General features: G+C 42.1%; 1 protein-coding gene across 2 annotated transcripts in view; it reads right to left on the reverse strand.

The window, feature by feature from the left end:
* The window catches only part of ATXN7 (ataxin 7), a 63,196-nt gene that overhangs the window by 30,151 nt on the left and 10,311 nt on the right, over positions 1 to 22,734 (reverse strand). The window contains exons 1-4 of one of the 2 annotated variants that reach the window (XM_072420816.1): positions 18,888 to 19,032; positions 18,518 to 18,700; positions 17,262 to 17,324; positions 3,126 to 3,230 (exon numbers count right to left, since the gene is read on the reverse strand). In XM_072420816.1, the coding sequence (XP_072276917.1) occupies positions 3,126 to 3,230; positions 17,262 to 17,324; positions 18,518 to 18,692 (343 nt within the window). In that variant the 5' untranslated portion in view covers positions 18,693 to 18,700; positions 18,888 to 19,032. Of the gene's footprint in view, positions 1 to 3,125; positions 3,231 to 17,261; positions 17,325 to 18,517; positions 18,701 to 18,887; positions 19,033 to 22,734 lie in introns of those variants that run through there. The other variant, XM_072420817.1, reaches the window with a different exon arrangement.

Genomic DNA, 22,734 nt, shown 5'->3' on the forward strand with positions numbered 1-22,734 from the left:
TGCAGCTGGTATTATAAATTATGTACAGCCGGGACACATCTACACAGCAACACGTGATCCCTATGTAAATGAGCCTCTAGGTAAGGTTCTGATCTGTGGCATTGCAAATCAAACTAATATGAAAAAATAAAAGCAGTGCAGAAATACATGGACCTTGCATGACTAACAAAATAGAATGTACACTAAAAGTGGGAATAAGGATTCACTATATGATAAATTCACTGGTATACGATATATTCCCCAGTTAAAGAGGCACTTAGATTCAACTATTTACTTACTGGGTCGCTGCTTTGTTGGTGTTGCCCCATTACTTAAGCCAGTGAGGAAGTGACATCAATAGAGAAGGTGGCGGTTGCATTTTGTTGATTCTGCAGCTGGCACAATGTTACTGCAAACTTCAGAACTACTAGTTTTACATGGTCCTATGAACAGACCCCCTTACCACCACAACATGCAGCGCATTACAGATCCAATGACAGCCATTCAACCCAAGTCTGTCAGGGACTCGCCCCCTAAGCTAGCTCAAAAATACAACAAAATGACATCTGTAGAAAGTCTATTAAAAGCAATAGTCCAGCCAATATTATAATATACTATACAGTGTTCTCCCCAGCCCCTTTTAGCGGGGTGCACCACCTAAAACTTTTCATAAACCACCTGGCTGTTTTTGGATGGTTAGTGATAATTGGATCATAATTCAGGGGCTCCCACCCGCCTACAATTTCTTCCTACTTAGTTTAAAAAAATAGCTATATTGGGTCTAAAAAGTGAAATACAACTGGAAAAGTACAAGGCGCTGGTTGCATTTGCCATGCCTAAAGGAATAAATGGGAGGCTTGTTGTAGCTTCTAATGCACATTATAGGAAGCTCAGAGTATGCAGCGAAATCAATTTCAGTACAGAAAAGCAGCCAATACAAATGTGCAAAACCAAAGGAAAGGCTGTGGGTCGGTTTTTAATCCGAGAAATATATATAACTCCATTCTACATTACCTGCCCACGATATAAGTACATACATACATATATATATACACACACACACACACATACATATACATATATATATATATATATATATATATATATTTATTAGCATTGAATATGACCAGACATGTTTAGGAAAGGGTCGGTGTAGGGGGCACGGTGATAGGATGATGAATGTAGTGACTAAGGCTGCTGTTCATGTAGCAGATGTGGCTGTGATTCATACACAGCCCATAGACTCATCCCAAGCAGTCATGGCTGGGTGAGACTTGTGCACGTCTCAGCAGGAAGCTGACAACAACATTGATACATTTCAGTGTAGGTGGCTCCCCCTGCTGCTCCGTTACGGTAACGTACTATACACAGAACAGGTATGATGTGCTACCGAGTCAGGGAACGCACAAATATATAAACACGTTAAAATTTGTCCGTTCTACTAATGTTTGCATTTGATGTCCACCCTGGCAGCGTTGTTGAGCGTTTGAGAACCTGGCACATTTAATATTCGGGTAAAGAAGAAACAGATTTCTGGCCAATGGTGGATGCGGTTACCTGGAACTGGGGAGCATTTATACCTATAAATCAGAGACACAGCCATACATTCCATTGTTGTCACCGAGTTTCCTGGCACCTAAAATATAATAGTTTGCAGCTGACCAGTCCTTAGACCCGGCCATTACATTTGTTTTCCTTTTAGGTTTTGTAGATCATGGGTAATCTGCAAATGTCTACACTCCACTATTGTGTGCAAAGAGACAGCTATGGTTGTCACCTAGGCTGAACCTAAACACATTCTATCTTTATTCTTCTCCATTATATCTACAGCGCTGCATAATATGTTGGCGCTATATAAATCCAGTTTAATATTAATAATAATTATATGGTAAATGGAAGAAAGATGAGGCTCTTCATGCTTACAGGAAGTGACAAGGACACTTGTATCTGGCAGGATTAACAAGTATTTTCTGTACTTGCTGACAATGAACGCAGCCACCACATTAATGACTGGCAAGCTGCTATTTCTTGTTTTTTGGGTTTAGAGACAGATGAATATATTTTCCCATAACTAACAGAAGCAGTGAACATTAGCAGTGTTGTTATTATTAGCTCTGTGTAATTATGCACAAATTCTTCTGCCTGCGGTCTGGGATCTCCTGACTCCGGCTGCTTTCTACAACCAACACACACGACTTCCTGAAGGCCTGGCAATCCCGCCTGCTTGGTCTGCCAATGGAGGGTGTTAACCATGCGTGTGCCACTTCAGTCCAGAAGAGAGCGCAGCAAAGGGTTCTGGAGCTATAGGCCAATGTCTTCCTACTGACCCCAGCCACAGAATGCATGAGTGTTAATGCACATAAACAATGCATGTCATCAAAGCCCTTCAATGCATTGCTGTACCTACGTAATCTGATCTTTTAAAGCTCTGCAAGACTGGAGAAAATAGAGTATGATGGGAGAACCTGGGTGACCCAGCAAACCTGGAATGGGCTTTTGTTTTTTAATATAATTTGCTATTAGTTAGCAAATGCTTTCAATCTCGGACCAGATGTGAGAAGTTCAAATGTAGTGTTTCACCCGCAGCCTTCCATACAGAATGAATGGTGGTAGTACTGCCCGCTGTAACACACTGCTCTATTGAGAACAAGCACATCAGCTGAATGGGAGCTGTCTAAGAACCGCTATTCTAACTGCCTGTCTGAACAAGTCCTTAATATGAATTACATTCTTTTTTTAAATAGGAAGTAATTATCACAATATTATGTGTTATGTCAACAACTTGAGCTACTGAGCTTTGTAGAAAAAGGAGGAAACAGGAAATAAAAAAAGGAGACAAAAGCTCCTTCTACTGACATAATAAAAAAATACAAATTCATATGCAACATTTCAAATTCACATAAAAGTACATAAAACGTTACAGTGCTGGAAGCCCCCCTTTCCGGGTGAATCAACCACCAGATCAACATAACAGGTTAATCCGAAGCTTTGACTGGAAACCAATAATTTGTGTTAAATCCTCAGAGAATATTTTCGTTTTGGGCTGTCAATGACAGGTACTTTACAAAACATTAAAAGGGATGAACAAAATGTGCAATCTTTAATCCTGATTTAACAACGTGATTAAGTCATAGTTAAGCACTTACCATAATGTGATTGAAATGCTTGCGGCTTTATGACCTGATTACATTGGTTACACACGACTAGATAAAACTCGTCGTAGGCCGGGCACAGTCCAAATATCGGCATGTCTGACAAAAAAAAAAAAAAAAACGAGGGCATTGATTATGAAGACCAAGATACATGATAGATTTCTAAACCAATAAAGCATCAAACAGTGATCACCAACTGCCAGTCTGCGACAGCCAGAGAATGTAGTAAACAAACAAAATGATGTATTTGGTGGTTGTTCAGGCCATTTAAACATTGCAGTCAAATACTTCTCTAGGTTAAATGTACTTTTATCAGACTTAAAATTATTCATAGTTAGCTCCATGTTAATATATTCTGCGTACCATTAGAGACAACCCTCTAGGAATGGGAATCTGTAAGAATCTAATTCATAAATGATGTCCATGAAATCCTGAGAGCCCCCTTAGTATGTAAGATTTAAAGATGCTAACTGAGCACCGCTCAGGAGACAGGACAGCCTCTGTGGGGGTCTTATTGTTGGACATCCAAAACTTCACTCAACAGGGAGGGAACACACAGGGAGTGAAAGAACAGAAACAACAGCCATCCCTGAGAAGTGCTGCATGACTCTCTCTGTGCTAGAAAAAAAAGTTAAATTGTTAAATGCCCATTTATAGCTGGTTCTCATGCACATTTTGTTTAGCCACTGTGGATCCCCCCTCCTCTTAATTGTGAGGGAGAGGGGGGTTATTTTGTAGTTATTTCCCCTGACTTTTGTGTTGCACTGGTCACCATCTTTGCAACTACAGCTTGCTTGCAAAAAATGTATTGCATTAGCGTCCTCTTACAAGGTTTGGAGAGATGCCAATGTCCCCCTCACTTGCCTTAAAAGCAGGCATAGGGCAAAAAAATAACCCCTTAGAGTGTTTAACAGCTTGATGCAGAAATTAGGGGGGACCCCTTAAATAGTGAGAAAGCTGCTAACAAATTATCTCATCTCTGGGCTCTCTGCTCCAATCAACAAGCTCCAGTAATGTCCCCAATTTTTTTTCTAATCTGGATGGGAAGAAGCTGTAGGTGGGTGGCAGCCCCTGTATTGTGACCCAACTTTTCCATAACCATCCAAAAACAGCCGGGTGGTTACTGAAAAGTGCTAAAACGGCTAAAAAGGGCTGGGGAGAACATTGAAGCTTCATATATTAGATTTCTGGTTCTGTTCATTACAGTGAAAGTCTGAATGCTTCTGTGCAGAAGAGAGAATAACTTTTACTGTGGTCACCATCTCCGGTAATAGCTGTCAGAAATGGGATTTTCTTATATTTGGAGTATACTTCTACTTTCTATCATGTTTCTAGTGGACAGGAAGTGCATGAAAAACTTCTTGATGGGGTCACAGAGCGTAATGAACATTCTCTTTTCTTCACATACTACAGGCCTATAAAAACAAAACCTGCCTGTAACATCATTACGTGAAAAACAAACAGGCCAGGCTTACTAAATTCCACTCTGGCAATGCGAGAAGTGAGCTCTACAGCCGACATTTATTATACTTGTTGTCTTTTTTCCTGGCTTCAAGTTGTGAGCTACTAATCACAGCATGACCAGGTCACCAAGTAACTGAATTAGCCCCGCAGTCAATATTTACTTACACTGTCACCAACTATGATCATCACCTCTGACAAAGTCAACAGTGACTTATCAAACAGATTGGAGGTTCCAGGGATGCTGGGATCTTGCTGCCTTGTGATAAACCTAGATTGTAAGCTCTTGGGGACAGGGTCTTCTCCTCCTCCTGTGTCACTGCCTGTATCTGTCTGTTATTTGCAACCCCCATTTAATGTACAGCGCTGTGTAATATGTTGGCGCTATATAAATCCAGTTTAATATTAATAAAAATACAAAAGACATTGTGCAGCCAAAGAAAGCAAACCAGGTGAGGTACCCTACCCCTAAAGAATAGCTGGCAATGCAAAATCACTGATTGTTGGTTGAAATCGCCTTTTAATTTTTAAAACATACAATGATTAATATTCAGTAAAGAGATACAATAAGCTAGGTCTTTCATATGAGCTTGGAGTGCAGCTTTAACCATAAATGTTTAGGTGTTCGGATGCTTTGCCTCTCCATATCGCTATATGAGCTGAGGTCACAGCTGTAGCAGTACATGAAACGCCATGTCAGCTGAGATCACAGAGCTTACAATCTAATTCGGAAGGATGAAATATCACATGGTTGGAAGCAGCATGCAAAGTCCTAGTTGGCACAGAGTTTAGGAATAAGTCAGGCTCTGGATTGGCAATGTTTGGGCTGCAGCATCAGGTAAGAGAAATGTGACATGCAGATACTGAGCTCAGCCTACAGGGAAGCCTACTTTGACCTACATGTAGAACAGCTGCAACTTTCACACACTCTCTCTCTCTCTGCACCCAGGATGGGGGGAAGGGAACATTTAGGCATTCCCATACACAGGAGCAGCACAGGTCTCCTGTGTGCACCTTCAAAGGGCAATGCTGTGTGTCAACAGAAAGCGTAAGAGGCAAACAATGGCTCCAACCTGCTGGCATTCAGCCCAAGCCATTGCCACTGAATGAGAGTTTTTATCTGCTCAGACAATATCTAAGCTGCCCGTCTTAGCAGAGGTCGTAAGGTGCCCATAGACAAAGCAATCGTCCAATAGTGTTTTCTGCCCCTTCCATGCAGCCTGATTACAGCTCAAATCTTTTGCATCCCTAATGAAAACTAAGCTATGAAGAGTCGGATTTAACATGAACCTGTATTAACTATAAAAACATGATTAATAAGTCCTGCATGGTCCCTTACTATCTGGTCTTAAATCCCAGGACTGCTGATGGAATGTCATTGACTCCCTTCACTTTCCCAGGCCTTGCGATTGGCCAAGGAAGATACATAGGGTGATGAGCCAATGGTGAGGCCTGGGAGGTGGAAGAGGTCAAGTTGGGACTATGAATTCCCTAAAATTTGTTCAACCGACCCCCCCAGGGATTAAAAATCCACTTTCAAAATTTGTGATCAGGCAGGGTTATATTGCAGAAAGAGATAGACGATGTCTCTTCTGCAATAAAATGTATTTACCTGCCCAATCGCTCTCCAGAACTGTGTAGGATGCCGAGATTCCCGGCACATCCCACATGACCAGGGCTAAATAAACTCCCACATGCCTGAGCGGTTTAAGTCAGTCCGGCCAATCAGAAGGGCTGCAGACCAACACAAAGAAGAGAAAAAGGAAAAAGATGGCAGTGTCCTGCAATGCAACAAGGACAGGCGAGTACAAATAAAAAATTAGGATCAGAGAAGTAAGGTTATTTTATTGCAGGAAGGGCATTGCCTGTCCCTTCACATACTTTCTGTCGTAGGGGTGACAACGCTTACTCACTAGACTGTAGCTGTAGAGGAGCAATGTTGTCATGCTAGGGCGGAGAATGTGTTGGTCTACAGAACCCCTTATCCTCTTAACAACATAGGTGCTGTTGTTAATGTGGGCAGCAAGGTGGCTCAGTGGTTAGCACTCTGGCCTTCAAATCTTGGCCAGGACACTATCTGCACATTTGTAGGTACTCCCTGTGTTTGCGTGGGTTTCTTCCGGGTACTCTGGTTTCCTCCCACAATCCAAAAACATGCAGTTAGGTTAATTGTCTCCCCCCAAAAATTGACCTTAGACTGTATTAATGACATATGATTATGGTAGGGACATTAGATTGTGAGCTCTTTGGAGGCACAGCTAGTGACAGGACTATGGACTTTGTACAGCGCTGCATACTATGTCGGCGCTATTTAAATACTGTGCGATAATAAGAATACTGTGTAATAATATGACAATGAGACAACGGAAGCTGATAAGGTGTCTGGTAAATGCAAAAGAAAAAAAACTTGTTGACATTGTCAAAAGAACAATAGCAAAATCCTTTCAAGGTCATACTTCGCACATCAATGGAAAGCAAATAAGATAAATTCATTGATGAGGTTTGCAAACACTTTAGGGTATATTTAAAGCCAACATTTTTGTTTGGGATACAGCAGTGATTGGATAATCACCCCTCCACACACATCTGTCCCATTTATTTTCAGAGGAAGTCTCTTTAAATGAAGTTAAAGCCTTTACCTGCAATTATGTAAAGAAAAGCCTCTGCTTTATGCAGCATAAAGGTGTGGACACATTAAGAGAAACAAGAAAATAATAAAGTTACAAAACAATGTATCCGTTTTCTCTGTACACTATCTGTAGACTATTGGGATGATAAATTCCAGCAGCTTGTAGCCCAAATCCTGACAACACTGCAGCTGAATTGAGTATGGTTCTCGCCCGATAATCGGCTCAGGATCAGGAGAATCTGGCGTGTGTACAGCGCCCATCGTCCGAACAACCGTCTTTGCGGATTTACGATCCTAATGCAAGTGAAGGGAAAGAGAGCACAGTGGGGTGCCGCTCTGTAGTTCTCCCCCTTCCCTCTGCATAGAGCAGAACGGTGATGTATGTACAGCACTCGTTCATGCATCGTGCAGTGCTTAGTCCTTGGAAAGTATCCTGAAAGATCCTTTTCAACATTAATTGCACGTGTGTATGCAGCTTTGGTGTTGTCACTCCAAAGATAAGAAGTGTCTGAATACACCTTGAGTATTTAAAGACCATTTCAAGGTAAAAACACATTTTTTAAAGGAAAACATGTTGCTGTGAAATTTGTATGGGGGGGAGGGGGGGGGGGAATGCTGTCCCGATGTCTTGTATTCACAGTGTCTCTAGGGTTAAAGTTGAACTAAGGTTGTTATCCAGCAGAGCTTTATTTCAGAAAGAGTTGAGCATGCTCAGCATTGGTTGCCAGGGTACCGGGTACATCCTGGCTTCCCTGGCGGGTATCGGGAGTGACTTCCTGAGTTACTTCATTGAGGAACAGGGACGAAGGGAGAAGATGGCATTGCTCCCAACAAAACAGGGACAGGCGAATTTCCAATGGGTTCATTTCCACTTTAAAAACATCCTGAAGTAAAAGTACCACTGAGAAGGACAATGCTAGAGAGAAGGCGAGCATTGCAGCACGAAATGCATTTTTATTTTTTATAGATCTGTGGGATATTTTAAGAAAATAAGATATTACCCCAAAGCAAGGTTTTAACATCATCCTTCTAAAACACAAACTGTGCATATTTAAAAAGCAAAAACAGTTAAAAAAGGTATTATCGCACATTAGGATCAATATACCCCTATAGGCCGAATGTGGAGCAGAGATGCCCTTGTTAAGGTCTACAGATAAAGAATAGAAATGGATAAGCATGAATATCTCACTTATGGAATCTCCAAGCGACTCAGTCAGTCTAGGGGTAATTTGTCATCTCTACCAAAAATGTCACTCTCTCTTTACTTTGTTATCACGTATTGTTTACTCCAAATCTGCAGCAAAACTCCTTGAAATGGGAAATGCTGGAGGTATTAGAGGACTTACATCAAAAAATGCTCAAGAACAATTCTAAAGTAACAATTTAACCAGCTCCAGACATCATCCAACAGGGTCACTGGAAGTGCTTTCCAAGGGTAATTCCCATGCAACTTTTTGGCTTCCTTTTGCACCAATCACACTTAAACTTCAAAGCAAAAATGGATGCGATTGATGGCTCAAAGAAGCTTCTATGGAGATATATTTAGGCTCTACTGGAGTGCAGAACAGCATTTTCTCCAGAGTTTTGATTGAGCTGGGTGGGAAGAAGCTGTAGGCGGGTGGTGGCTCCTGTATTGTGACCCAACTTTTCAGTAACCATCTTATAACAGTCAGGTGGTTACAGAAAAAATAATGGGTGGTGCACCCAGCTAAAAGTGGCTGGGGAGAACAATGGAGAGTCCTGGCTTGGAAAAGAATCACTGGGTTACATGCCAATAGCCCATAAACAACCAAAATTCTGGGTTTTTTGGATATAACTCCAAAAAAATTTTTAAAATTTTTTAAAAGGATGTCACCCTTGAGACCACTAATCAAAGCCATCAACACTATCAATACATATAGATTGTGTGATGGAGTAAAGCTACATACACACTTCCAATTATTATCGTTGGAAAACGAACGACGAACGTTCATGCACGATATATATTGGGCTTTGTACTGAACGCTGGGAAAGAGAGAGAGAGGGAGTTGCACGTTATTAGATAATTAGAAAAAGAAAGAAATAAAGAGGACAAAATCTATACTATTTTAAAAAAAAAAAAAAAAAAAAAAAAAAAAAGGGAGAAGCCATTCGCCAGCTGCCATCATAAAACATTTATCTCTGAATGCCAAACTTTGAGCTAAGTGCAAGTCGACATCTCCAGGGCCCGGGGCAATAAACTGGACTATAGGATGCCTATAAGGTGTAGAATGAGGAAATAATACTTATAAGATGTAAAAGGAACATGGTAAATACAACTAAAATATTTCCATAACTCAACGTTGGGGATCGATCGTGCGATTCGACCTTTACAGTTAGACTTAGTAATGATTTTAGGTTTGTACCACTTCCCCATCTGACATCTTGGATACCAAATAATGTTAAAACTCTTCCTCTGGCCCCACACACCTTAAGGCTCCTTTCACCCTTGTATGTTTTGTACACATGTACCACCCTACGATGACAACAAAAGTAGAACAAGGTGTGTATTACAGTGTGGTTTATTGCCTTTCCTTTTGTATAGCATCCCAAAGCACTAACACTATTTGTCCATAGCATGGGCATAGTAATGCGCCAGCATAGCATGGCATGCATCATTCTAGGTGCATTGATACCTATTTAATATGTATGGGCCTTTTAATGCAACACACATAAAACAAGCTACAACACATGTTGGATGCACGTGCATTAACAAAATATATGGGTGATTCCATGACAAAACCTTGCTGCATTCCTTTCTGTCTGCACTTCTCTCCGATAGACAGAAAAAAACATGGAGAAGTTTGAAATGACTATGAAACGCGTGAAGGTGTCTTTGCTAAGACACAGCATCATTCTGAACTTTCTACTTTGCAAAAATGTGCATTTGTAAAATAATCTCTCCCACTTTTCCTATAAAAAAAATTGAATATTTGTGATTCCAAAGGGACCTTCCAACGATCCACTGACATGGCGTATTTTCTATGGACATTATTAAGTCTACAAGTAATGGTTTTCAGCAACAATACGGATTTAAGTAACATATGTTACATGTTTTAGATTATCCTACAGTATTCTCCCAAAAATATTTTTAAAACTGGTTGGGAAGAAGCTGTAGGTGGGTGGCAGCCCCTGTATTGTGACCCAATTTTTCAGTAAGCTGCCAAATACAGCCGGGTGGTAACTGAAAAATGCCGGGTAGTGTGCCAAGCTAAGAGGGGCTGGGGAGAACACTGATCCTTTACAACCTCTATCTCCTGTGGTAAAAAGCAATTTTTCCTGTTTTTGGTGTCTCCCATTTTCTCCCTACATAGGATGACAACCTATATTTAAATTTGGCCTTTAATAAATACAATTGAAATATTTAGTCTTAAAGTTACATGATTTAGAAACCACGATCAGGCAGGTCATTATCAAGGAAAGGGACAGGTAATGTCCCTTCTGCAATATTCCCTTCTATTTGCCTGATTGCTAGGGGTATCTGACAAAAAGCTGTGCTGGCAATCCCTACTTACCCCGTGCTTGCCAGGCTAAAGATTGCAAGGGGGAAGTGAAGAAGTAAGAATATGTGACGGGATGGGGACAGGTGAGTATAGTGGGTTTAGTTCTGCTTTAAATTATTTTAGAGGCTTGTTTTAAGACAGATTTATGTGGATCGGGAGGGTTTTTTTTGATAGCCAAAGGTAACAAGTCACCTCATATCCAAAAAAGTATCTTCTCTGATGACCTAATCTCACATGCACAGTCCTGAAAGTGTTTAAAAGTATTAAATAACACAATTTTCTATTTGCATGCATTTTCCAACCATGGAGTTCGGTTATTTGATGCGGTTATGCACCCTTAGAAACAGAGACAGAATATGTGTGATACTACCCCCACCTCCTAGATTGTAAGCTCTTCGAGTCCTCCCCTCCACTGGAAACTCCTCCCCTCCACTCCACTGCCACTGGAAACCCCTATTTATCGTACAGCGCTGAGTAATATGTTGGCGCTATATTAATACTGTTTAATAATATTAATTTGAGGTAAGGAAGTTGCCAGGATAGTACCTAGAAAACTTTAGGTAAACCAGGATTACCAAGGTGAGCCCCCCCCCCCCAAAAAAAATAAAATAATAAAGAATAGAGAAAATATAAATACAGTAATAAAGAGATACCTTTTTAGTGCTGTTGGTGAACCAATGCAAAGAATGACTTTCACAGCTGCAAAGATATCATCTATGCAATGTATATACCCAAAATTTGCAATAACTGCAAAAACTGGAAGATAGACTATTATAGGAGAATCTGGGTGATCAGCAAACCTGGAATGGATCTGGTTCAGGAATAAAATCATTTCTCAACTTATAGCAATTGATTTTAAGCAATCCATTCCTGCTTTGCTGTATCACCTAGGTTCACTCATGATAGTTTATTTTTGCCAGTCTTAAAAAGCTTTATTAAATCAGGCCCATTGGGTTAATTTATAATTATCCAATAAAGAATTGTTAGGGAATATTCAGAAAAACTGCCAAAATTATTGATCTCCACAGTCAATAGCTTCTAGTACCTTCTGACTACTCAGAGGAGGAGAATCAGGTGTAATATTGTGATTTGTCAGAAAGCAAAATATCTGTGTAAGGATCTGAGGGAAGACATCTTTCCCGGTCTCAAGTGCCTCCTTCTACTTTTGTCCCTCACACAGTAGATGAATGACTGTGACTAGACGGCTGCTCGTCGAGTGTTTATTCAAGGATCATTGGACCAGCTAATGCTATAAAACATCTGCTGACGGTCAAAGAAACTAAACAGATACAACATTTACCATAACATATTGATTATCAGAGATGAATGCAATGGACTTGGAATAGGTGTAGCCGGGCTATAGAGAGACCCTGTTACTTTATCCCGCATGGCCAAGCCAGCAAGTTTGCTTTTAGTTAGACTTTTCAGTAACTGATATATTTTTCTTCTGTCTTGGACACGCATCCCGATTGGGGGTTCTGACTGTACATGCCAAGCTGTCGTCCGAGCCAGAGGCCTCAAAACTTGAGAATTAAACTAGCCTCCTATGTCTGGGTACCTCTGGGCTGAATTATAGGTCTGATTTTGGCTGTTGTTGTCGTCCACACCACAGTTTATATATATATATATTTTTTTTTTTAATAACCAACATGCGGAGTTCTTGATGATGAAGGAAGCCTTGTTCTCTATGTTATGTTATCTCTTTTGCAGCAAATTAAACGTATGTGTTTGTTTGCAGTGTTCTTTAAAAGTACATAGAGATGCAGTGTTCTCCCCAGCACTTTTTAGCTGGGTGCACCACCCGGCAATCTTTCAGTAACCACCTGGCTGTTTTTGGGTGGTTCCTGAAAAGTTGGGTCACTATACAGGGGCGGATACTTGCCTTAAAACTTCTGGGGAGAGACATATTCAGCAGAGTGGGAAGCATAAAAGATAAGTATTTACAGTCCTATTTTGCAGGGTATTTGGATTCTTTTAAATTGAAAGATGAACTCCAGGAAAAATTTGCTTTGCTTGAATCTTGGGGTGTTTGGGAATTTCCTAAAGGCATTAAAAAAATATAAAACCAGCATGCCAACTTTGCCTCTGTGCAGAAGCTTTGAAGACTGGTCACAGATTCTCGCTCTCCATGTACAAGGTGGCTGGTCTTGTATCTGACCCTCCTGTAGTTTTCTAAAGGCTGCTCATAGTGGGAGGGTCTGCTAGGTACACCTACAGCTTTATTACTGTCGTTGGAATTTTTACAAGGTAATATAGGGTTTGCAAATGCAAGCAAATTTATATAATTTGTGGCTTTCAAGGAATACTTCCAAAGAAAGAATTGTAGCAGCCTTGTCGACAGGGTTGCATTATAGCCAAGAGGAGACTGCAGCATACTAGGCAACTTTATGTTACGATGTGAAAGTGGAATGAACAATTTCCCAATAAACAGAAAAAAAAGTCATGTCATTCTTAAGCTTATTCTAGTGACTTCACTTGCACTTCTAGAGGGGCTAACTGGCTTTAGAGTTCTACTCTAAGAACTCCCAACTTGCCATGCAAATGTACTGTGCAGGTGGCCTGTATGATATCATGCAGCCACGATCCACCAATGCAGGTGAAAAGTCTCTACTACTTCTGGCAAACTTCAAACATGACAGTCGTAATGCACTGTCAGTTCTTTCCATTGAAAGCAGTTTAGCAGTCCCCATGGTTGCTTTGCTTTTTCAATTTCTTCCTGTTGAAACTGCAACATCCAAAGAGAGTGCACTGATCGCATTGCTTCACCATGATCCAGTGTATATGGAGGTTTGGCCTAAAGGTACTCATATGGCCTATATACAAAACAGAACAAACTGTTCTGTACAAAACAACATGAAAAACTCAAAATGAACAACTACACATGATCTGCAGGGAAATACATAAAAATATACAACCATCTCCAAATCTCAGGTCTAAAACAGTCCAAATAAAATACAGATTTACAGCCCTAATCCGAAGAAATACCAAAAAGCAGAATAATAAAGCGTACCTAAAAGCAGAAATTTTCTTTTACATAAAAAAAAAAAAAAAAAAATGAATTTTTACCCTTTTAAGTGCAACGCCTAGGCGATCGAGAATGAATGGGAGAGCAAAGCAAAGGCTCTTGGGTGCTCCTTCTGAGCATGCACGAGCATCTCCGGTATGCACAGAAGGAGCCTTTTAGTGGAAAGGGGAACAAATTGCCAATCTCACGTATGCGCAGTGAGATGGGCAACTTTTTTTCCAACCTACGTCACCCAATCTCGCGCCTACGTCGGGTGATGTAGGAAGAAGATGGCGGCTCCCAGCAGATGCGGGGACCACGAGGGACCCGATGAAAGACACCTCCGGACGGATCGACTGCCCTGTGGGATTGAAGGTAAGTTTTTTTTTTTTTTTGGTTTAAGGCATTTTTCAGTTTGCCTCTTTAACTGCAGCCACAAATAATATACAAATCTTATCTAGGCTTTTTAATAAGATGAATGCCATGGCACAAAACAAAAAAAAAAATTAACACAATTAATAATGTTAGTTGCCTGGCTGTCATGCTGGGCTAATGTCTTCTATATGTGTCCTGCAACTGACACCATCCCTGTATGCAAGTCAGATGTTCTAAGGTAACTGGCTTTATGTTTGTTACAAGTCTGCAACTCCATACTTTGTATCTCACTCTGCCTGTTCAAGGATCAACCATTCTGAAACCTTGTGTAATCAACAGAAGCTGGAGAAAGTACGAGACTCGATACCGAGAACCCAACCAGAAGGTGTGAAACCAAAACAAGTTCAGCCTGCCAGATATCACTTAGAAGTAAATAAATACACGCACTGTGTACTGAAAAGTTCATTGGCCACTATCACTGAACTCAGCTTCATGCTTGGCTGTCATGCCCACCCCCCTTTTTAGTCCAGGATCTAAGAACAGGATTCAGATAAGGCTTTATGATTTTTCTCTGACTTACCTGATCTATATACATTTTACAGAACTGATATAAGGGACAGTAAGACAGTCAGATTTAGCAAGGCATTAACCTCCCTAGGGGTAAACCCGAGTGTGGCTTGGGGTTAAATTTCATTACAAAAAGCGGTAACCCCGAGCCACACTCTGGGTGGAATTGAGGGCTTACCTGGTCCCCATGAGCCCGCAGTATCCTCTGGCGATGCTGGCCCGGCATCTGTGTCCCCTTGGTGATGCCTGGCATCTGTGTCCCCTGGCCTCGCATCCCCGGCATGTAAACGTTGGGGATGCATGGCCATAGGATGCAGATGCCAGGCGGGCATGTGACATGTGTACATGCGAGCTGCGTGCGTTTAGGGGCGGGACCGGCAGGAAATTTAAAACAACAAGTATTTTTAAAAGTCAAATGTACTGCTTTGACATTTGAAAATACTCAAATAATCATACCGCCAGGGAGGTTAAAAATTCTCTTATGCGGGATGTTAAAATAAAAAGATACCAAGTACCTGCAGAAGACACTGGCAGCAGCACCAAAGGGATGTAAGAACAGGTGAATGGTTAGGTACCACACAATGCACATCTACACTTTACAGAACCTAAACCGGCCTGCATTTGACATGCGAATGTGCAGAACCCATTTAGCATACACAAAGTATCCTATTTACAAAGCAACAAAACATATCATAACTGCTCCAATCCTAATGGCCGCAAATTAAACCAGAAAGAGAAGAAAAAAAAGATGGCGGCGCAAGGAATTCTATTTAATAAAGCTGCAACATATCCTAACTGCTGCAATCCCGATAGCTGAAAATCAAACCAGGATGAAGAGAAAAAAAAGAAAAGATGGCAGCAACACAGGTGAGGACAGGTGAGTGTATTTCAAAAATTGCAATCCAGCATGTAAGGGTATTTTATTGTAGAAGGGATACGGCCTGCTCCTTCTGCAATAAAGGCCTGGCCCGGTTGCAGTTTTTTGGTTTCAAAGTTTAGTTTTGCTTTAAGTGTCAGTAATAAGTGCACAATATCTGTGACTATGAAATGTAGATGTGCCAACAAATGTTTTACAAGGGCAATTTACATGACTCTTGCTGGGTGACTGTGCAAGCAAAGGTCCATTTAATAATAAAACTTCTGTACCCACAGAATTAAAATGAAACGAAAAAAAAAAAAAAGTTGGAAGGAGTAGAAAATTTGCCTGCTCCCATCAAACAAACTGGACCCAGAATATGTGACAGCGTTCGTGTTTTTTTGGGCATTAAACAAATACCCTGCAGGACATTAGAAACTTCAGGATGCGTGTTGAATATTGCACTTGGCGGTCTGATTTACTAAATCTACATTATAGCCGATTCATGATGATGATTTCATAATGACAGTGGGCACTAAAGGAAATGTTTAGGAAGGAATCATTTTCTTTTAGAAACGCCAGCTGCCTAAGTTGACGGAAAGGCTTCAACGCTTTCAGAATCAGTTCGGATGACTCTCTGCACACCTGCTTTCAGTTAGTAATTTAGAGCGTCTTGAAGCCAGAGATAGGCAGGAAGGACAGGAACTTCCTTTTTTCATTGAAGTTTGGTGTGTATGGGTGATATGATATTTACCTTACCTGCACTGCCAAGGGTGAGAGGTGCAGCGTGCCAAGCACAACGCAAGGCAATGTAAGAGACAAGTTGGACAGGTACAGGTGGGTTATGGTACTCCTAGACATTAAAGTGAAACTTAGGTTTCACTTTTAAAAATCCACAATTAAATCAGTGTCCCATCAGCAATAATCCCTCCTACTCTCCTGATCACTTGGGGTATCTGGCAAAAAGCTGGGCTGTGCATGCGCAGCAATGGTTGTCAGGATACCAGAATAGCCATCATCCTGGCCTGGACAATGTGGACAGGAAGAGAAGAACAAATAATATGTCTGCAAGGGAATGGAAATAGGTGAGTAGCAGAGGTTTGGTTCCGCTTTAAGGATTTGTTAACACAGCAGCCGTCACCCTGTCAGCAGCAGCACATTCTGACGGACGGTTGGAAGGTCTATGTCCAATGCACCTTAACCATCCCAAAGATTGCAGCGTTTAAGCAGGCAGTGTGCGTCTGTGTCTGTGACCACATTACTTACCTTTCTTTTTTTTATTATTATTAGGATAAAGACAACTGTGTGTTAAGTACAAAAGTACACCTTATATCTGCTGAGGGCAACTGTGATCGGGTTAGAACCTCTGCTAGGTTTTTATTGATGTATTTGTCCGCTCTATCTCTCCTGATGACCAATGTGTCAGAATAGGGAAGAAATCAAAACTCTTGTCCTCTGAACAGAAAAAGTGAGCAAATTATTCCAAGGGAAGCCCCAGTCTAAGTGACACATCTAACACCCTGAAAAGTCATTTTGTAGCTCGGATGAAATTGTTTGTATCAAATATTGATTTATTGCTGTGCTGCAGCATTAAAATATTATTAAGTTTGAGGTTGAGATAACAATAACCAGTAGGAGAAGCTAGCTAGCTTCAGTAGGAGCATCCTTGATATACAATGAGCGTATTTCACATTTGATGGCAGAATTATTCACTTACCCTCCTTGCAGAGTCTCATGGCTTCTCGTTTCTTTTCCAACTCCTTTAATGTTTCATCCAGTTCTGGAAGGGATCATACAGAGAGATATTGGTTAGTTGCCACAATTGGCATTACTTGCAACTTGCACCTATACCTTGGAGAAAAAGCAATTCTTGCAGAGCTTTGAAATTAGGTCACATGACCTGAGGAGACCTGCGTGGGCCACATGATCAAGCAAAGTCTCAGACCTCCTGTTGTTCACACGCTAAGTTTTTACTTTGCTACCCGTCCACCATATTTCCCCAAAGCTGAACTCCAGGAATAATTAAAATTGACCACTGCAATGGGGCTCCCTGTGCCTCAGAGGTAAATACTCTTTTCCGGCTATGGGAAGAGTACAAAGTACGTTTAGCTCATCCTCGTCCTTTCCATGCTCTGAGCTGTGGTCAGGCCGGAAATGTCCTCACAACACGGGATTGCTGCTCCTGTATTGTACATGCTGAGGTCAGAACCGGCAAATGGAGGGCCGGAGAGAAGAGACTACATAGAAGCCTGAGAAAGACAGGGGTAAGGGAAGGAAATATGGTACCCTGGATAAAAGCAAGGATTTTAACCCGACAGGGGAGCCTCATTGCAAGGGTCGTTCTGGGGTACGGATTCAAGGGGCCACCCAGATCTATCCATTACCATTGTAGTGCTTCCTTACACTTTACAAATGATTGGAGCAAGGCTGTCCTGGATTTGTTCCTGAACCGTAATAGGAAGAGATCTGTACACAGAGACTATCCTGGAGGTCTGAGGGATGAGGGCATGCACCAAGGACCAGGGGCCAACAAGCATTTCCTGGGGACCTCCAGGAGCAGGGACTGTACCTAGACACCAAAGGTAGGTACCATAGATATCCAGGGACTGTGCATAGAACCTGGTCAGGCAACCACTGTGCATTTCCAGGGACTGTGCAGGGGTAACCACAGACATTTCCAGGTATATACCCCCCAGTACCGGGGACAGGTGACCGGACATTCCCCCCCAGTACCGGGGACAGGTGACCGGACATTCCCCCCCAGTACCGGGGACAGGTGACCGGACATCCCAGTACCGGGGACAGGTGACCGGACATACCCCCCAGTACCGGGGACAGGTGACCGGACATACCCCCCAGTACCGGGGACAGGTGACCGGACATTCCCCCCCAGTACCTGGGACAGGTGACCGGACATACCCCCCCAGGCAGGTGACTGCCATACATTCCCGGGCCATTGCCTCTCTGACTTACCGTCGCCCCCGTGCAGTTTGGAAGCCTCCAGCCAGTTGAGCCAGGGTTGCCCCAGCATGGCTCCGGGACTGGGCAGGGCCGCCATCGAGCTGTCCCCCTGCTGCTGCTGCCGCCGCTGCCGGGCCCCCGCTCTGCGCTGCTCCCCTCTGACGTCATCCTCGGGCCGCTCCGACATTCTTTCCGCTACAATGTAAGAAGAAAGTGATGAGATGGGGGGGAGCGGGCATCATACACCCCCCCTCCCTCCGGCATGCCAGCAGCCCGGCTCCTCCCCGCCCGGCAACAAAGGGGTTAAACACGTGTATACACAGCGCCACGGCCAGCGCCGGCGACATAGGGCGCCCCTCCCCCCATACCACAAGAAGCTTACCGCTCGGTGCTGGGGGTTAGGTGAGGCTAAGGGCCCCCAGGGGGCCACAGCGCGTCATCCCGACCCCCAATCTCCCCCGTATGACCCTGCCGGGGATTCCGGAGGCCAGAGCGGAATTACAGGTCTTCCTTCACCCGGCTCGGCCCTCCCAACCCCTCCCCGACAGGAACTTCCCGCACACACAGGGGAGGAGAGGGCGGGGCCTGCACACCAGCTGACAGCTCACACCCACATCACATGTCACACATATCGCACACACATGTCATACACAACACACATAGCACACACACGTCATAGCGCCGTACACACATCACATGTCACACACAACACACATATCGCACACACGTCATACACAACACACATATTGCACACATACATCATAGCACCATACACACATCTCACACATGTCATAGTGTCGTACACACATCACATTTCACACATCGCACACACATGTCACATAGGCCATAGCGCCGTACACACATCACGTCACACATATCGCATCCACACATCATAGCGCCATACACACATTACATGTCACACATATGTCATAGTGCTGTACACATCACGTCACACATGTCATAGCGTCGTACACACATCACATGTCATGTCACACACATCGTACACACGTCATAGGATTGTACACACATCACATGTCACACACACGTCAAAGTGCCGTACACATATTTCATACAACTGTACACACAGATCATACACAATACACACACATCATAGTGCCATATACACGTCATAGAACTGCACACCTCATCATACACATCACACACATCACAGAACCGTACGTCATACACATTTATTAGCGCCATACACACCGCATATCTCATACAACCAGACACAAACATGTCACCGCATCATACGTATGTCATAGAACCATATGTCATACACACCACACGTCATAGAATCACACACGTCATACACACTTCACCGCATCATACACCACACATCACAGAACTGCCATCGTATACATGCCAAACATACACATATGTCATAGAAGCGCACACCACACATTCTCTACACAGCATACACATTTATATATGTCACCCCACCATACATATGATTTAAACACTGTACACACGTCACTATACAACATACACACCACAGACACAGCTCACCACACCAAAAACATCATCTTCACAACATACACATCATTTATATGTCACCCCGCTGTAATATAATCTACACATTACTATGCGATGCACAACATACATATCATATGTACATGTCACCATACATATCATCTACACATCACAAACACGTCACCCTCCCATACATTATATAGATACATCTGTACATTCCTCAACTGTCTACAGCTGTGGCTCCTAAACTGTGTCCCCGTTGCCTGCATGTAACCAACCCATTGGGCAACATTCCTACACCTGACACCAACCATGGGGCACAACGTCTGCAAATGAGGTCAACATGGGGCATTTTCCTTCCACGTATGCCAACACACATCACCAGTCCCCCCTAGCACCAATGATGAAGGAACATTCTCCCATTAATGGCAGCTATGGGGTACATTACTTCACACATACCAGTGACAAAGCACTATTCCTCCCACTGATGCCAACAACGGGGAACTATTCACCCCTTTAATGCCAAGATGGGGAAACTATTCCTTGCACTACGTTTTCCCTATTATATTTTTGGGGGCAATTATTCCTGCCCCCCAATGAACACAAGCCACAGTCGTCCCCCAAGGATGGTGAACTGGTCCCTATGTTTGTTTTTTAGGACCCCAAGTGGTGGAGAATTTTCCAAGTTCATGATTTATTTACTATCAGGTTTCAGTGAATGTCAGATTCACTGCTTTTTAAATAGCCCCCCCCCCATAGTGTGTGTGTTTGCATTTATCACACGCAGACTCACTACCGTCTAGATTTCTCTGAGGTCTGGTAGTAATGTGTAGGTATAATGTCAGGACAGATATGGGGGTAAATTCATTTCATACCATCTGACGTCTCTAAATCTAAAGGATTCACATAATCTGTAAAATCCATACATTCATAGTAATCTGACATCCATATAATAATAACACATTGTATATCATATATACACCAAGCCAATCATACAACATACACACACATATTCACCATACATACATCCACGGATTCATGGTAATACTCTGCATGTTATATCAGTATCAGCACACTTCATTAATACTTTACACATTTTAACTCATTTGTTTCCTTTATACACAGCGTCTATAGATTTTCTATGACGATATAGGGATGGCAGTGAAGCAGGAGACGTTTCTACGTCATTACTTTATATTCACATTGATTTTCCATGTTCATAGACTTGTATTATTCACACACATAGGAGAGGAGGAGAACCGTGCAGTGCTGCTGCCATCGCACAAACGTCATACACACTCACACAGACAATTGCAGATATAAAAATATTACATTATCCACCCTGAGCATTACATACGAGGCAGAATGATCCTTCTATAGCAGCTGACACATCACCTCCATCATTATATAAGATATCTCCTAGATTGTAAGTTCTTTGGGGCATTTCTGCTCATTAAAAAGAGCACTAAAAACCCATTTTTTCCAAACTTGCCTACCCATCTTCTTCTGTCTTTTGAAACGGTCACTACTTCCCCCAACTACATATTTCCCCTCCTATGGTGTGATACCTCCCCCACCTCCTAGATTGTAAGCTCTTCGGGCAGGGTCCTCTCCTCCTCCTGTGTCTCTGTTTGTCATTTGCAACCCTTATTTAATGTACAGAGCTGCGTAATATGTTGGCACTACATAAATCCTGTTTATTTATAATAATAATAATAATATTGATAATCTAGAGTCTGCATGGATAATAAATAGATTATATGTACACACAGAATGTAGGTGAGTGAATGTAATACATATCATTATATATAAAGTATAGATAGATTGTGTATCATAAACTCATTTACCTCTGGGGGTGGATTGTACCAAATCAAGTAGCACATCATACATATAACCAAAGCAATAAACATTGGAAATTAGAACCGAATAGAATAGATAAGAATAGATATAATATTAGCAATCAAACCTAATATGGGCATGTTTTGTTATGTAATCATTCATTATGGATAAAGAAGGGAAACAAGATGGGAATCATGATTTCCAAAACATTCAGTTAGGTTAGTTAGCTTCCCCCCAAAAAATTGACCATGGACTGTAATAAAGACATATGACTATGGTATGGACATTAGATTGTGAGCTCCTTTGAGGGACAGCTAGTGACATGACTATGGACTTTGTACAGGGCTGTGTTATATGTCAGTGCTATATAAATACTGTATAATAATAATAATTAATGTGTTCCTGTATTCTATGGGATTAGGGCCCACCAACTACTCATCTCAGAGCTGTTACCCATTGCTGGGTAGTTAGTGTTCATTTAAACCAATCTGTACAATTGATTATCAACTGATAATAAATTTTATCACACATATATATATATATATATATATATATATATATATATATATATATATTACACACTCACACACACACACACACTACACAGCCAAGAAAAGTCCCAAAGCCTGTGGGGTCGGAGATATGATGTGGGGTACCTGCAGGTTTGCAGGGGACAGCGGTATGTGGGGTGCCTGCAGGGGAGCAAAGGCATGATGTGGGGTGCAGCGGTATGATGTGGGGTACATGCAGGGGGCAGTGGTATGATGTGGGGTGTCTGGGGGGTGCAGAAGTCCATCAATGGATAGCATCAATGGATAGCAAATTTAAAGATGAACATACCAGGATCTATCTGGTTCAAATTGTGAAAGAGTGGTTCAGGGAGCATGAGAAATCATTGTCACACATGATTTGGCCAC

The sequence above is a fragment of the Pyxicephalus adspersus genome, chromosome 8 (assembly GCF_032062135.1).
Source record: "Pyxicephalus adspersus chromosome 8, UCB_Pads_2.0, whole genome shotgun sequence".
NCBI lineage: Eukaryota > Metazoa > Chordata > Amphibia > Anura > Pyxicephalidae > Pyxicephalus > Pyxicephalus adspersus.